Consider the following 17,299-nt stretch of genomic DNA (forward strand, 5'->3'; position numbering starts at 1 on the left):
CCACCAGAGGGAACTTTTCCCAGAGTTAATACTAGCCTTTTAATTGCAGGAAACTGCCTATTAGGTTTTCTGTTGCTATGTTCTATGTATTCAGTCTCTTAATTACAGAACCAGAGTTGTGCAGAGTTTATTTAACAATTAATATACACACATGCTTTAGGATTACCTGAGCTATGACACCAGAGCTAGGGGAATAGTAAGCACACCAATCAATGTTTGCGTACAGTTTGGAAAGCCCATTAAGGTATAAATCTGACGTGTCTTTCTCCAGGAGAAAAATAGTTATAATATTTTAACAATATCAAGCTCTCTTCCCCTCTTCCCTCTTTATTGTTCCTTGGAAACCACCTTCCTCCAATTTTGTTTGACGCACTTGTGAAGTGCAGCGGGAAGTTTATTACGTTAAAGGGGCTATATAAATGCAAATTGTTCTTGTTGACTAGTGACTTGAAATTGATCTTTTCTCAGCATCAAGAGTCTCCCTCTTTAAACACTGCTTCTCTGGCAGAATTCCATGCGCAAGGAACTATATCGTTTGACCCATCGTCAAAACAGTCTCTTCAATGTTGTTCTAACATGTCATACAAATTATTATGGAAGACATCACTGAACACTAATAAGGACCCATTCAGAATTAAACAACTGGTATACTCAGTGAAAATATCTACCTCCAAATGTTTACTCCCCCACCCCCCCCCACCCCACCCCGACAACCAGATTGTTCCTTGTTTAAAGAATAGATTAGCAGCCTGGGATAGATGAAACCATCTGTGTGTGTTCTGTAACATCCATGAGGCCTATTTTACATTGCTTAGTAACGGAAAAATACATGCACAACTGCTATCAAGCTGTGTACGATTTAAAACAGTAGTATTATCAGCTAGTTGTCAGGCTATATAGTAGGATGTAAAGCCTGTATCGTCAAGTGCTAGACACTTGCATCTTTGGTACTGGTTACTGTTTTTTTGCATTTTAATTTTACATTACATAGAATTAATGTTTGATTAGCTTGATTGTCTTGGGATTTAACAGATGGAAGTTTTACAAGCAGAAAAGCAACTCAATAAAATTCCAGCTCAAATAGGATGTTAACTGGCTGCTTGGAACAGTGTGTGATGTGGAGTGACTCTTGTTTTTATCCTCTTAGTTTGCAGGACAGATGTAAAAGAAATGGCAAGTGAAAACCACAGTGGTCTGCAAGTGGACCCCACGGTTATTGTCCAGCCAGTGGGTACAGCTAACAAGGGACAGCCCTCATCACCAAAGTCTGTCAAACCAGTGGCACAGGATCTGCCAGGTGAGAGCTGAGCCCCTCATTAATTCTAGACTCTGCTCTTTATTTCTGTTTGTAGCTCTAATCTCTCCATATATTCACTGGTTGGTACCCCACCTTGCAATCATTCTGTGGATACACATCCATATGTAGATGCCTAACATCTTTGGATGCAATATAGAATAGAAATTCTGATGAAAAGATCTTGACCTGAGATGTTAACTCTGTTTCACTCTCTACAGATGCATGACCTGTTGAGTATTTCCAGCATTTTCTGTTTTTATTTCAGATTTCCAGCACCCACCTTATTTTGCTCTTGTATTAGGATAGAGATAGCTGGCCAATTGTATATTTAGACATGTTTGCTACAGAAACTAGCTGCTCTATTCGGGTGTAGGAGGCACAGGAACCAGAGGGTTTAGTGATTTTTGGCATTTGTCTACAGTAATTTTACACTTCTAGACCTGGTCCCGACTCATGTGGCAGCAGTTTGGCTGTAATTAGCTCATAGTTTATATGAAGGACATAGGCGACCCAGTGAGTTGAGAGTTACAAAACATCGCTAACCTATTGAGAGCAGTATTGTGTTTGGGTGGCCTTATTTGGTACTGAGGGATGTTAATGGTTCTGTCCATGTGTTTAGGAGCAAATACTGTTGAGCCTGGGAATCGGACATTAAACCAAGGACCCTTTCTGTCATCCTGGGTGAACATGAAGATTCCCATGGCACTGGTTGAAGATCAGAAGAATTCTCTTGGTGTCCTGGCCAATATTTACCATGCAACCAACATGTCCACAAACATTTTAATCATTCATCTCTCTATCTGTGGGACCTTACTGTGCAGAAATTGACTGCTGCAGTAACTATACATCAACAAAAGTGAAATGATTTGGGATGCCCAGAGTTTGTGAAAGGTGCTATAGAAAATATAGATTGATCTGTTCCTCTGTTGACTGTGAAGCTCCTTGTGGTTTTCAACAAGAATTGTGCTGTACAAATCCAAGTTGTCAAAGGCATTGGAAAGCCTTTGAGGAGATGTTAGGAAATGGTGAGTATCAGTGTGTTTAGGGCGTGTCCAATTAAGGAAAGTGTTAGGGAGTTGGAAGGGGTTTTGATGAATTGCTGGTTGCCTAGGCATAACTATCAATGAGGTGCAAGTGCTGCTAGGTTCCTAAGTGCAGGTTTAAGAGGGATCTTTGAGTTCCTGTATGTCTATTAAAGATGGGCTAGTGAGAAGCAGCCAGTTTGTGCACAGTCAGCTCCCACAAATAAAAATGAGAAATTACTGGAGTATCTGTTTTAATATTTTGGTTAAAGAATAAATATTGACCAGGACACTAGGAGAACCAATTTTGGGGCTGTAATCCTTATTGTTGGTTTTAGCCTCCCTGTAAAGCTAATATTTATTAGGCTTTAGAGAGATTTTCATGTATCCTGACTCCTCTGCCATTTTTATACACTGTGCCTTCAAAATTGTTTCTTGTGAATCCATTCTGCTTCTGATGAAAAGTATTTCAGACAATGCCAATTTCTCTCAACGTATCATTTAACTTTGTCAAACACACTGTCTCATAATATAACTTCACCAATTTCTTTAACACAGCTGCATTCTATTCAGGAGAATGTATATCTTGTAACCTTTTCAGTGATTACAGAAGAGTTCGAAAAAGAGTATGCTTGGAGCACTGACACTATTTCTTCATAACTTTTCCCACTAAGTGTTTCTGCAGGTATCCGTCTGAGTAATAAAATTTTGCCATTTAACACATAGTAAAGCAGCAATTTGATTTTGTAAATGAACAACAAAACACCAGATAAATAACAGCCTCTGTCAGGAAGATATAATAATATTATTGGAATTTATTGGAAAATAGTGATGTGTGTGTGTGCGACTTAATTGGATTAAAGGCAGCTGGTCTGGAGGCTTTGATGTAACAAAAGAATAAGTTAGGTTTGAAATATTAAGTAGTTAAACATGGGGAAAGTTTAGAATGTAAGGTGTAAAAGAACATTTGCATTTTTAAATAAACCAGACTTGATAGTTTTCAGAGGAAGAGTGAAATGTGTCACCCAGCCAGGTGAAGTTCAGAAACCGTGTGTTTATTTTTCCCAAAGATTACTGGTAAAATTGGCACCATGATAAATTTTTATGATCAGGGAGTTGAAGTCCAAAGACAGTGAAATAGTGGGAATTTGCATTCAAAGGGGAAAATATGTATAAAGGAGCGAAGGCTGTGTGCAAAGGCAGGCATTTTTAAGATCTGAGAAGTGTGAAACACCTTCAGCATCTAAGCCTCAAGCTGCTGTCAACAAAGAGCTGAAGTTAAGGAAACTCACTTTGAATTGGATAGTTCAGGGTATCCTGTTTCTTTGCCTGGGTCTTTTAAAATCTATGTGTATTACTGTTGCCTTAATGAAGGTGTAACTGGGAGTCAGATTAATTAGGGGATTTGGAAATTTCTAGGTATATGTATGTGCTTAAAATCATTTCTCTTTTTAATAAATGTTTAATCTAGTTTTGTATAAACCTGTAAGGCCTGGTGGTCTTATTACTACTGAATTCAAAGCCCGCACCTCGAAACATACAAAAATAGTTGTGGCAGTTGTCTCAGGCTTCCCTCTGGGATTTGAACAATTTAGCATTTACCATCAGCTATGCCATAACAGCCTTGTGGTACTTTGATCACTTGCTGTTTTGTGACATGCCCTGTTTCTAATCTAATGTTGCCAGCAAATGGCAAACTAAATAAATGGAGCTGGCAAAGCATCAGAATGTTCTCGAAATGCATTGCCCATGGTAATAACCAGATCCACTGACTGCAAGAAGTGTAATTAGGAATTTGCCATCATTTTTTCCTGTTAACACTGTATAAGTGGAGATTTATCCTGAATCTTAGAAGACTGTCACTATGTGTTTTAGCTTTTTCAGATAGCAAAAGGCACTGTTGGAATTTGGTTTGATATACCTTAAAGCTGTTTGCCTAAACTCCCATTCTGAACTGCTGTAATGTTTGGTCTGTCCAGCTTGTTGCTGGCATAATGCTATCTATGAAATGAAATCTCCTGAAATAGGATGAGGAAGAATTTCCTATGCTTTATATCCAGATGTTATCAGTAAGATCATACAGTTGATTGGTATTGAATGTAGAGGTGAGTTTGCAGGGTGAAAATGCAGTTGATTAAAGCTCATCTAGGTAGAAGTGCCTCAATGGCTGATTCAATAATTTTTATGTGGTGACAGACTGAACCCTGCAGATCAGGAGGTCACAGTGAGCTTTCCACTTGATGCTGAGTTAAATGATCTCAGCAAGGAGGATGGAGTGGCACTAAATTGGGTTTGGAACCCTGTCTGCACATGCAGAATGTGGAGTGAGAATAAGTCTTTTTAACCAAGGTCTGCTGTGTGCCAACACGAGTTGTGATTAGTTTCATGTGGTCCCTGTTCTCCTGAATCTAGCCCAAACGTCACCAAGGGAAGATGGGGACGGGGTTAAAAAAAAACTGGGAAAAACAAAGCACTCAACTACTCGGACACATTTTACTGAAGATTCTTTCATTAGAAGTTGGAGAACAATGGGTTTAAGGGAGCCTTATATCAATCTCCCACCATTGATAGAAATCTTTAATCCCTTCTGCTTATTCTGAATTAGTGACTGCTACAGTAGGTTATCAACCCTGTAGTGGATAGATGAATCTCTTCCCTCAAAACAGCTGGCACAAGTTGTAGAGGTGTATGCCATGCCATATGCATACTTTTAAGCTAACCTAATAGAGCTATGATGCCTTGCCTCGATTCTGACTCAGCTATGGTTAAAACAAATTTCATAAGATTGTCATCTGGTGATGTTCATTTGTGGTTGACAGAAGGTGCATGTGTCTGTTAAATTTATTTAAACCAAAGCAGAGTTTTGATTATGATTATTTTCAGATGAACTGGTTCAGGCAGGATGGTCAAAGTGTTGGAGTAGGAGAGAAAACAGGCCATATTACTTCAACAAGTTCACCAACCAATCTCTCTGGGAAATGCCTGTGTTTGGACAGCATGACATCATTGTGAGTAACCAAGTTTTCTCTAACTGTACCCCGCAGGTCTTGCATATCAGTCAAACTGATTACCTCTTCCTGTTTGGCTTCAAACTTTCTGTAGTGGCTATTGCTAATGCAAAAAGCATTCTGTTTTCAGTGAACATGGGATCGGACACGTTCTCTAGCTGTGTGTGTCAGAAAATCATCTCCCAGGCATTTATAAAAACAGGGAATTGGTAAGTGTCAGTCATGGCTCAGTTGGTAGAACTCTCACCACTTGAGTCACAAGGTTCCAGGTTCAAGTCCCACTCCAGGACTTGGGCATAAAAATCAAAGTTGACACTTTACTCCAGCACTGAGGCAGTGCTGCACTTATGGAGGTGCAGTGTTTTGGATGAGAAATTAAAATGAGGCCCCATCTACCTGCTTGGGTAGATGCAAGACACGATTTGAACAGGGGGAGTTATTTTCAGTGTCCTGGCTAATCTGTCAATTAGCATCACTAGATCAGATTATCTGGTCATTATCACATTGCTGTCTGTGGGAGTTTGCTGTGCGCAAATTAGCTACTGCATTTCCTACATCAGTGACCTCACTTCAAAAGTATTTCACTGACTGTAAAGCACTTTGAAACGTCCAGTTAGGATGGTCACTGACTGACCTCGAGCATACCACATATGCGGCCACGCATTTGCAGACTTCTATTAAAATAAATTAAAAGTATTGATTTGAATCTTTCGCTCAAATGATTGAGAATACCTTACATAATCAACCCCATTATAGTGAGCTAAATTTGGGGAACTTAGCACATTTCCAACTTGTGGTCGGTGTTTTCTGGCCCTGTCGCGGGTGGGACCCGCCGTGGGCGAGGCGGCGCCCCAGCCAGAAGTCCATTGACTTGCAGTGGGACCGGAAGATTGCGGCGGCGGGCGGGGTGCAGAAAATCCCACCCTATAATGAGCCTTGGAGGGACTGAAGCACAATTTTAAAAAGCATCACCTGAGTTTTTTTTTTAACAGGAGCTATGTACAAATGTTGAGATTGCCAGTAACCTGATCTATTTTATGGACAACGCTAACCGGGTTGAGAATAGGAGAAAGGCACAGACACACATGGAGAGTTTTGACAGACATGGAGAGTTTTACCAGACTGTTCTTGTGTGTCTCCTCATGTCAGTTACTCGAAAGCAGTGTGCATCAGTGTGGCTCTAAGTCTATATTAAGCACGGGCAAGGTAGCGTGAGGGCGTCGTAAGGACACACACATGAATATGCCTGATCGGATCTTTGTGTGGACTGAGTTTTCGCAGGCACAGGCAGGACTAATAATTTTGATTTTAAATGCTTCCCCAAAGGCTGGGTGCTTCAAAATAAAAGTACCAGATGATAAATTGGTCAGTTCAAATTGGGTACTGGACAGAAGACAGACTACCTGAAAACCAACTGTCCAGTATCGAACCAAATAAATGGCTGCTCAAGCCCAGTGGCCATGAAATGTGCTATATAAATGCAAATCATTTTAAAATATTAGTTACTAATATTGGTATCTTACAGGCTGAACAATGTGATGGGGCCAATATTACAGAATAACCCTGAGCTTTCACAGATATCACAGTTGCCCTACATTTCATTCTGCCCTTTTCAGAGGGTTTTACCAAACACACAACTCAGCATCTGGAAATTAGACAGTTTTTTTCCTCATCTGTGTCCAGACAGATTACTGTAGCACTATCAGAATGTGATTTGGACAGATGAAAAGCCTGTGCCTGACTGGTTAGTTGGCCTTGCCCAATGCATTTTGACTGATTGGCTTGATATTTGCATTTAGATCATGCTACAATGCATATCCCAGAGATGTGTTTCTGTATAAATCTTTTAACTATTTCTTAGCAGGGATAGCCTTTGGCTTCCAACAGTTGCTACTGGTTTCACAAGGAATTGGTTTGACTGCACGTTCTGTACAAGTATAGCAACAAAGTACAGCTAATAATAAAGACACTAGCCTTATCTTCTAATTTGACATCACTAATTTATAGCCCATTTCAACAGTGCTTTTTTAATGTTCTATGCCCCCTCACACTATGGTGCCAGCGTTCCATTGGTATGTTGATTGTGCAGTGAATGTCATGAAAGCTATTTGTGCATCAGAACCAAATCTCATGCTGATGTACCAACCCACCACACACAACAGAAGTGATCCAGGAGTGTAGGACCATTTACCCTTGCCTAACCTGCAGAGCCCTACTGCTGTTCCAGCTGATATCAGCTAATTCCACATAGGTTGAACTTGGGAAGGTCCTGATCTGTGGCTCAATATTGCTTGTATGTTTGCATGATGCAATGTGCTGATTTGGCCCACTGAGTTATTGCAGGGTCATAAACCTTCAACAGGTTTGCAATGCATTATGTAAACGCACAGTGTCGTGAGTAAGGTTGGTGAGTTACAAACACATATAACTCTGAGAATATCATGTAGTGACATTAATGGAAATATGGCTTAAAAATGGTGAGGATTGGATGCTTAATATTCACAAGTACAAAGAGTTCAGAATAGATAGGGAAGGAAAAAGGGAGGTGGGATGTCAGTTCTGATTATGGAAGAAATTTTAGTGTTGGAAAGAGGATGCCTTTGAGGGGGCAAAGACAGAATCCATTTGGTACAAGTTAAGAAAAAAAGTATATGATCACACTACTGGGGCTATTCTGTAAGTCTCCAAATAGAGAGGGGAGCTAATCTGCAGGGAAATCAGATGTGCAAGAACTATAGAATCGTGATACTGAGGGACTTAAAGGGTAAGGAGGGGAAGGAATTTGGGAAATGTGTTCAGGAGAACCTTCTTGACCAGTAGTTTCTCGGTCCAACTAGGAAGAAGGCATTGCTGGACCTGGCGCTGGGGAATGAGGTGGACCATTGGACCAAGTATCTGTGGAGGAACACTTAACGTAAGAGTGGTCACCGTAGATTAGCAATGGAGAAGAGCAAGGAACAATCTAAAGTAGAACTTCTAAATTAGAAAAGGACTTACTTTAACGGGCTGAGAAAGGATCCAGCCAGGATAAAATGGAACCAAAAGAAAATCTGCAACGGAACAATGGGTGATCTTTAAGGAAATGTTTCAGGTACAGACTGGGTACATTCCAACAAGAGGGAAAAGCAGAGGAATCAAAGCCTTGGATGACGATTGAGACAGCATATGATGAAACAAAAATAAAGAAGGTGTATGATGCATGTCAAGTGAATTCTTCAAGCGTAAACCAGAGAAAATACAATAAGTTGAGAGGGAAAGTGAAGAGGAAAATAGGACTGGCAAAGAAAGAATATGATAATAGGATGGCAATTAACATAAAAGGGAATCGAAAAATCTCCTCTGGTATGTAATAGTGGGTGGTATGAGGTGGAGTAGGTCCTATTAGGGACAAAGAGGGTGATATAAGCTTAGAGGCACAGGGCAAGACTAGAATATTTGATGAGTATTTTGTATTAGTGTTTACTAAGGAAGAAGATTCTGACAAAATATCGTAGGTAATAGATGGGTGAAAATTGATAGGAAGGATGTACTGGAAAGGCTGGCTATGCTTTGATGGATAAGTCACCTGGTCCAGATGGCTTGCTTAAGGAAGTGGGATGGAGATAGCAGAAGGCCTTGCCTTAATCTTCCAATCTTGCCTAGATACAAGGGAGGTGCCAGAGGATTGGAGAGTTGAAAATGTGACACCCCTATTCAGGGTGTGAGGGCATTCCTAGTAACTATAGGCCAGTCTGTTTAACATCAGTGGTGGTAAGGTTTAGAAACAATAATCAGGGAAAAAAATCAACAGGCACTTGGAGAGGGTTGAATTAATTCAGGAGAACCAGCACAGATTTGGAAAAGGCAGATCATGCTTAACTAATTTAATTCTTTAATAAATTAACAGAGAAGGTTGATGAAGGAAATGCAACAGATATTGCCCATATAGATTTTAATAAAGTGTTTGACAAAGCACCACATAAAAGGCTGGTTGGAGGCCCAGGGATAGGAGGATCAGTGTCAGCTTGGATAAAAAAATTAGCTCAAGAAACCAGTGAGTTATGCTAAATGGTTGTTTTTCAGACTGGAGGATGGTAGACAGTGGTGTTTTCCAAGAGTCACTGCTGGGATCACTGCTTTTTTTTCTGATATATATAAATAACTTTGATATTGGAATGCAGATTAAAATTTCAAAATTTGCTATTGACACCAAACTTGGGAGGTGTGGCAAACAGGGAAGAGGAATGATGCATACCAGTCAATTGCAACATGACATAGGCTAGCAGAATGGGCGGACAAGTGGCAGGTGGAATTTAATATAAAAGTGAGAGGTGATGCATTTTGGCTAAATGGTTAGGGAGAGGTAATATAGATTTAATGGCACAGTTCTAAAGAGAGTGCAGGGACAAAGGGACCTGGGAGTTCATATGCATAGATCATTGAAGGTAACAGGACATTTAAAGAGAGTAGTTTGCAAAGTATATGGGATTTTGGCTTCATAAATAGAGGCATTGAGTACAAAAACGGGCAAGTTATGCAAAAGTTTTATAAAACTGTCGTTAGGCTGAAACTAAACTATTGAGTCTAGTTCTAGCACTTTAGGAAGGATGTGAGGATCATTGTGAGGGTGCAGAGGAGATTTACCTGAATGGTTCTGGGGATGAGGGATTTCAGCTACAAGGTTAGGTTGGGGAAGCTGGGATTGTTCTGCTTGGAATAAAGGAGATTTGATGGGAGGTGTAGAAGATTAATTTATAATAGGTATAGATGAGATAGACAAAGAAAAACTTTTCCCATTAGCTGATGTAGAAGGACCAGGGGGCACATTTAAGGTTTTGGGCAAGAGATGCAGCGAGCTGTAAGGAAGAACTTTTTCTGGCAACAAGTGGCAATTACCTTGAACTCAAAGCTTGGCCAAAGATGAAGGTTTTGAGGAGCATCCTAAAGGAGGAGAGAGTGGCGGAGAGGTTTAGGGAGTGAATTCCAGAGTTTAGGGCCTAGGCTACTGAAGTCTCCATCGCCAATGGTGAAACAATTAAAATCAGGGATGCTCAAGAGGCTAAAGTTAAAGAACAGATATCTTGGAGGGTTGTGAAGGCAGAACTCGGTGTGAGTTAGAACATAGGCAACAGAGCTTGGGATGATCGATTTTGGGATGATCAAGTTTGCTGAGGGTAGAATGTGGGAGGCTGTCCAATAGTATTTTGGAATAGTCCAGTGTAGAGGTAACAAAGGCAGATTTCTGCTTACCCAGTATTGGAAATCAGACAAACAGTCTGATAATTTAGAGACAGTGGAAGAGCTGGGTGTCGTCAGCGTACATGCGAAAACTGATGCTGTGTCTTTTCGGATAATGTCGTTGAGGGGCGCATGTAGATTAGAAATGGGTGGGGGCCAAGGATTGATCATTTGGGGGACACCAGAGGTAACAGTGTGGGAGCAGGAAGAGAAGCCATTGCAAGTGATTCTATGGCTACGATTAGATAGATAGGAATAGAACCAGGTGAGGGCAGTCCCACGCAGCTGAATAACAGTAGAAATGCGTTGGAGGAGGATGGTGTGGTCAACCAGGTCAAGAAGGATGAGGAGGGCTAGTTTATCTTTGTCATTGTCACATGGGATGTCATTTGTGACTGATAAAAGCTGTTTCGGTACTGTGGTAGGGGTGGAAAGCTGACTGGAGGGATTCCAGCATTGAGTTCTGGGAAAGATGGGAACGGATTTGGGAGACAGCAAGGAGTTATTGTAATGTATATTCTTGTCGTCTTTTATAATTATCACTCAGGTATGATTTTCGTGAATTGTGAACATTTCAGTATGCAAATCTAAGTAATGTATGTACTATCAATGAAGGCTCTTATTTGTATTACACCTTCGGAAGGAGAGGCAAAATGAAGGAAACTTAACCAAAAGAAGGCAGTTTGATGCTGAGGTAGAATTTCTCTCTGGTTGAATGTTGCAGCAAATATTTGGTTCTCTGAGTTTAAGATTAAGTACAGTGAAATGGACTCTAACTCAGCAATTAATGTCAACTGTATCTAGGGAGAATGGATCCAACTGGGATCATCAGAGAAAATGGAATGAGCAGCAGAGGGAGAATACCTCTGCTCAGGAGACTATTGGGCCACAGCGCACCGACCTACAGGTAGTGAGTGAAAGTCTAATTTCGAAGTGGTGTGCAAGATTCTAGAATCAATTATTCGGGATAGAATTAGTAGTCACATGGAAAATAATGGGTCGATAAGGAAGAGCTAGCATAGATTTCTAAAGGGGAAATCGTGTTTAACTAACTTGCTGGAGATTTTTTAACAGGTAACAGAAACGGTTGATGAGGGTAATGTTGTTGATGTGGCATATGTGGACTATGAAAAGGCATTTGATACTGTGCCACACAACCGACTTGAAAAAAGCTATTGCTCATGGAATAAAAGGGACAGCAATGTGGATACAAAATTGGCTGAAAAATAGGAAGCAGAGAGTAATGGCCAATGGATATTTTTCGGGCTGGAGGAAGGTTTGTAATGGAGTTCCCCAAGGGTTAGTATTGGGACCCTTGCTTTTCCTGATTTATATTAATGATCTAGATCTTGGTGTGCAGGGGACAATTTCAAAGTTTGTGGATGATACAAGCTGGGGAGTGTTGTGAACTGCGAGGTGGACTCTGTGGAACTTCAAGAGGACATAGACAAGTTGCTGGAGTGGGCAGATAGGTGGCAGATGAAGTTCAATGTGGAGAAGTGTGAGGTGATGCATTTTGATAGGAAGAACGTGGACAGACAATATAAAATAAGTGGTGAAATTTTGAAGGGGGTGCAGGAGCAGAAAAACTTAGGGGTATGTGTGCATAGATCATTGAAGGTGGCAGGACAGGTGGAGAGAGCAGTTAATAAAGCATATAGTATCCTGGGCTTTGTTAATAGGGGCATAGAGTACAAGAGCAGGGAGGATATGCTGAATTTATATAAGATACTCATTAGACCTCAGCTGGAGTATTGTTTGCAGTTCTGGGCACCACATTATAGGAAGGGTGTGAACACATTGGAGAGAGTGCAGAAGAGGTTTACAAGAATGATTCCAGGGGTAAGAAACTTGAGCTATGAGGATAGATTGGAGAGGTTGGGACTGTTTTCCTTGGAGAGGAGAAGGCTGAGAGGAGATTTGATAGAGATGCTCAAAATCATGAGGGGGCTAGACAGAGTAGATGGGCAGAAGCTTGTTACAACTCGTAAAGGATCAAGAACGAGAGGGAACAGATTTAAAGTGATTTGCAAAAGAAGCAAATGTGACGTGAGGAAAAAACTTTTTCACACAACGAGTGCTTCGGGTCTGGAATGCACTGCCTGGAAGTGTGGCGGAGGCAGGTTCAATTGAGGCATTCAAGAGGGCATTGGATGATTATTTGAATAGTAACAATGTGCAGGGGTACGGGGAAAAGGCAGGGCAATGGCACTAGGTCATAATGCTCATTTGGAGAGTCGGTGCAGACATGATGGGTCGAATGGCCTCCTGTGCTGTTAAGATTCTGTGAACTTCTGAGTTGAGCCTTGGGCCAAAATATAATTTGTTTTTCTCCAAGCTCTGTAGATTTCCAACTCTATAATGCTCAGTAGTACAACCTTGTAAATAAACCTGGGACAGAAACCCGTTAATTTTGGTTTTGCTTTTTCTTTACATTGTGTGGCTACTTGTTGCAGGCTTCACATTTTCACTGAAACTGATTTCTACTTCAATGCTGTGGACCTGTTTAAAAAAAAACTTTCCACAGAACATTCCCGTTATGGCAGTTACTGTTCCATGTTGAGTATCTTAAATTAATGTTCTTGTTTTGCAACTCTCTTCCTAAATATGAATTGTGGATAGATTCTGATGGCTGTTCAGTGCACTAATTATAAATATATTCTGTCATTTCTTTAAAGACCATGAAACTGTTGGATTGTAAAAACCCATCTGATTCATTAGCATCAATAATGTAATAAAATTTTCTGTCCTCACCCAGTCTTACGTGTGGCTCCAGACCTATAGCAATTTGGTTGATGCTTAACTGCCCTCTGAAATGGCCTAGCAAGCTACTCAGCTGTACCAAACCATTACAAAAAAGTTGGAAAGGTACAAACTGGATGGAGGACTCAGCATTGACTTAGGCACTGGAAGCAACTGTGCAGTTGACCCTGCAAAGTCATCCTCACCAAATCTGGGGACTTGTCCCAAAATTGGGAAGGCTGTCCCAGTAGACTAGTTGAGCAACAGCCTGACATCATAATGCTTAAAGAATCAGACCTTACAGCCAATATCCCAGTCTCCTCTATCATCATCCCTCTACGTCCTGTCCCATCAGAGGTGGTGACACAGTGGTTGTACAGTCAGGACGGAGTGCCTCTGGCCCTAGACCCGTGCCGTCTCCTGGCATCAGCTTAAACATGGGCAAGAAAACCTGCTGCGATTACCACCTACCTCTTTCTATCAGCTGATTAATTAATACTCCATGTTGAACATCACGTGGAGGAAGCACTGAGGGTGACAAGGACACAGAATGTACTCTGGGTTGGGGACTTCAATGTCCGTCACCAAGAGTGGCTTCATAACACCAATACTGACCAAGCTGGCTGAGTCCCGAAGGACATATCCACCAGACTGGGCTTGTGGCAGGTGGTAAGGGAACCAATCTACCTGTTGCAGATGCATCTGCCATGACAGTGTTTGTAGGAATGATCATCACACAGTCCTAGTGGAGACAAAGTCCTCCCTTCACACCCAGGATACTGTCCATTGTATTGTGTGGCACTACCACCATGCAAAATGGGATAGATTCAGACTAATGAAAGGTCATGACCTGAAACGTTAACTCTGTTTCTCTTTCCACAGATGCTGCCAGACCTGCTGAGTTTTTCCAGCATTTTCTGTGTTTATTTCAGATTTCTAGCATCCGCAGTATTTTTATTTTTTCTTTAGATTCAGAACAGATGTAGCAGCTCAAAACTGGGCCATTGGCAGCAGAATTGTTTTCGACCACAACCTGTAATCTCGTGGCTCCGAACAACTGTCACAACCGTTACCATTAAGTCGGGGGATCCACCCAGTTTCAATGAGAAGTGCAGGAGCAGCACCAGGTGTACCTAAAAATGACGTACCAACCTGGACTATATGCATGCTCAGCAGTGGAAGCAGCTTGTGATGGAGCAAAGCAATCCCACAACCAATGGATCAGATGAAAGCTCTGCAGTCCTGCCACATCTAGTTGTGAATGGCGGTGGATAATTGAACAACTAACCAGAGGAGGAGGCTCCACAAATCTCCCCATCCTCAATGGGGAAGCCCAGCATGACAGTGCATGAGATAAGACCGAAACATTTGCAATCATTTTCAGCCAGAAGTGCCAAGTGGACGATCCATCTTCCTTTGGGACTCAACCAATTTGGTCAGCAGTCATGCTATCGAGTCACTCTTAGTGATGGAGATTGAAGCCCCCCCATCCAGCGCAGATGCCAGTCTTCAACCAATTCAATTCACTCCATGTGATATCAAGAAACTGCTGATGGCACTGGCTATAGCAAAAGCTATAAAGCCCTGACCACATGCTGGCTGTGTACTGAAGACTTATGTCTAGAACTAGCCACGCCTCTAGCCAAGCTGGTCCGTCACAGCTACAACACTGGCATATACTGGTCATGTGGAAAATTGCCCAAGAATCTTTGGTCACAGAAGCATCCTATGAATCCCATCTGGCCAATTGCTGCCCCATCCAACTACTCAATCATCAGCAAAGTGATGGTGTCATTGATGGTTATCATGTGGTACTTACTCAGCTGATAACCTGCTCATCGATGCTCGTTTTGAGTTCCACCATCGCCTGTTGGCTCCTGAGCTCATTGCAGCCTTGGTCCAAACATGGACAAAAGAGGACACCTCCAGAGCTGCAGTGAGTGACTATCCTTGACATCAAGGCAGTATTTGAGTGTGTGGCATCAAGGAACTCTAGCAAACTGTAGTCAACGAGAATCAGAGGGAATATTCTCCACTGGTTGGAATCATATCTAGCACAAAGGAAGATGGTTATGATTGTTGGAGGTCAATCGTCTTGGCCCAGGACGTTGCTGCAGGAGTTCTTCAGGATTGTGTCCCAGGCCCAACCACCTTCAGCTGTTTCATCAGTGACCTTCCCTCCATCATAATATCAGAAGCAGGGATGTTCAGTGATTCCACAGTGTTCAATAACATTCGCGATTCCTCAGATACCGAAGCAGTCTGTGCCTGCGTGCAAGCAAGACTTGGACAACATTCAGGCTTGGACTGATAAGTGGCAAGTAACATTCATACCATTCAGGTGCCAGGCAACGACATCTCCAACAAGAGAGAATCTGATCATCTCCTCTTGACATTCAAAGGCATTACCATCACTGAATCCCCTGCTTTCAACAGACTGCGTTACCATTGACCAGAAACTGAACTGAACTAGCCATATAAATACTGTGTACAATAAGAGCTGAGCAGAGGCTGGGAATTCTCAGCTGGCTGCCAGAGCCTGTCCCCTATTTACAAGGCACAAGTCAGGAGTGTGATGGAATCCTCGGAACTTGCCTGGATGAGTGCAGCTCCAACAACACTCAAACTTAACACCAACCAGGACAAAGCAGCCCGCTTGATTAGCACCCTAATCACCAACTTAAACATTCACTACTTCCGCCACCACCAGTGCACAGTGGCAGCAGTGTGTACCATCTACAGGATGCGCTGCAGCAACTCACCAAGCCTCCTTCAGCAGCCCCTTTCAAACCTGCAGCCTCTGCCACCTAGAAGGACAAGGGCAGCAGACACATGGGAGCACCACCACCTGCAAGCTCCCATCCGAGCCATCCACCATCCTGACTTGGAGCTATATTGCAGTTCCTTCACTGTCGCTGGGTCAAAATCCTGGAACTCCCTTCCTAACAGCACTGTAGGTGCTCCTACACCACACGGACTGCAGAGGTTCAAGAGGATAGCTCACAACCACCTTCTCAAGGGTAGTTAGTGATGGGCAAAAAAGCTGGCTTAGCCAGGGTAACCCGCATCCCATGAATGAATAAAATAAATACAGACCTAGTTAGGAAATTGGCTGAGCAGCAGGAGACAAAGTAGGGATAGTGGGCTAATACCCTATTCTAATGGATGTGACTAGGGTGTCCCACAAGGATCTGTTTTGGGGTCTCAACCCTTCCATATATATTAATGACTTTGAGATAAAGAGAGACATATCCAAGTTTCTCAATGCCATCAAGATAGGCTGCATTGCCAGTAGTATAAATGGAAGCATCATATTACAAGGTTATTGGTAGATTAAGTGAATGGGTAAAACTGAAATGAATTTCAATATAGGCAAATGTGAGGTCATCCACTTTGGACCTAAAAAGGAAAAAACAGAGCACTTTTTCTAAAAAAAATAGTAACAGTGGAGATCCATAGAGCCTTGGGGGTGTAGTTACATGGATCATTAAAATTTCATGAATGGGCATGGAAAATAATCTGAAAGGCTAATGGAATTCTGGTCTTTTATATCTAGAGGACTAGAATACAAGGGGCTGGAAACCATGCTGCAGCTATACAAAACCCTGGTTAGACCACACCTGGAGTCACTGATTAATTCTGGGCACCACACCTTAGGAAGGATGTATATTAGCCTTTGAGGGATTTCAGCCTAAATTTACCTGTTGTAGTTAGTGAGGTGTGTTGGTGATTGAAGCTGAGACCATGACAACCTTCAACAGGCACCACAGAGCACCGGAGGAGTACCACCTGTGGTGCCTTCATGAGATCCTCCAAATCAGGTGGTCAGAAAGGCAGTTCAACAGCAGCATCCTCTCCAAGCCAACTTGCCCAGCATTGAGGCGCTAATCACTCAAAACTAGCTTTGATGGGCCAGCTGTGTAGTTTGTGTCTGACAGCAGACTCCTGAAACAACTGCTCTACTTTGATCTTGCTCACAGCAGGAGACTCCCAGGAGGACAGCCAAAATGCTT

At 42.0% G+C, this 17,299-nt stretch overlaps 1 protein-coding gene across 2 annotated transcripts in view; it reads left to right on the forward strand.

Annotated features, from left to right (window-relative positions):
• Window positions 1-1,151: 1,151 nt before the first annotated feature.
• Window positions 1,152-17,299, forward strand: part of pcif1 (phosphorylated CTD interacting factor 1) — a 205,463-nt gene continuing 189,315 nt past the window's right edge. For both annotated transcript variants that reach the window (XM_078555515.1, XM_078555516.1), the window contains exons 1-2: window positions 1,152-1,297; window positions 5,203-5,327. In XM_078555515.1, the coding sequence (XP_078411641.1) occupies window positions 1,171-1,297; window positions 5,203-5,327 (252 nt within the window). In that variant the 5' untranslated portion in view covers window positions 1,152-1,170. The remainder of the gene's footprint in view (window positions 1,298-5,202; window positions 5,328-17,299) is intronic.

The sequence above is a fragment of the Cetorhinus maximus genome, chromosome 13 (assembly GCF_964194155.1).
Source record: "Cetorhinus maximus chromosome 13, sCetMax3.hap1.1, whole genome shotgun sequence".
NCBI classification, from domain to species: domain Eukaryota; kingdom Metazoa; phylum Chordata; class Chondrichthyes; order Lamniformes; family Cetorhinidae; genus Cetorhinus; species Cetorhinus maximus.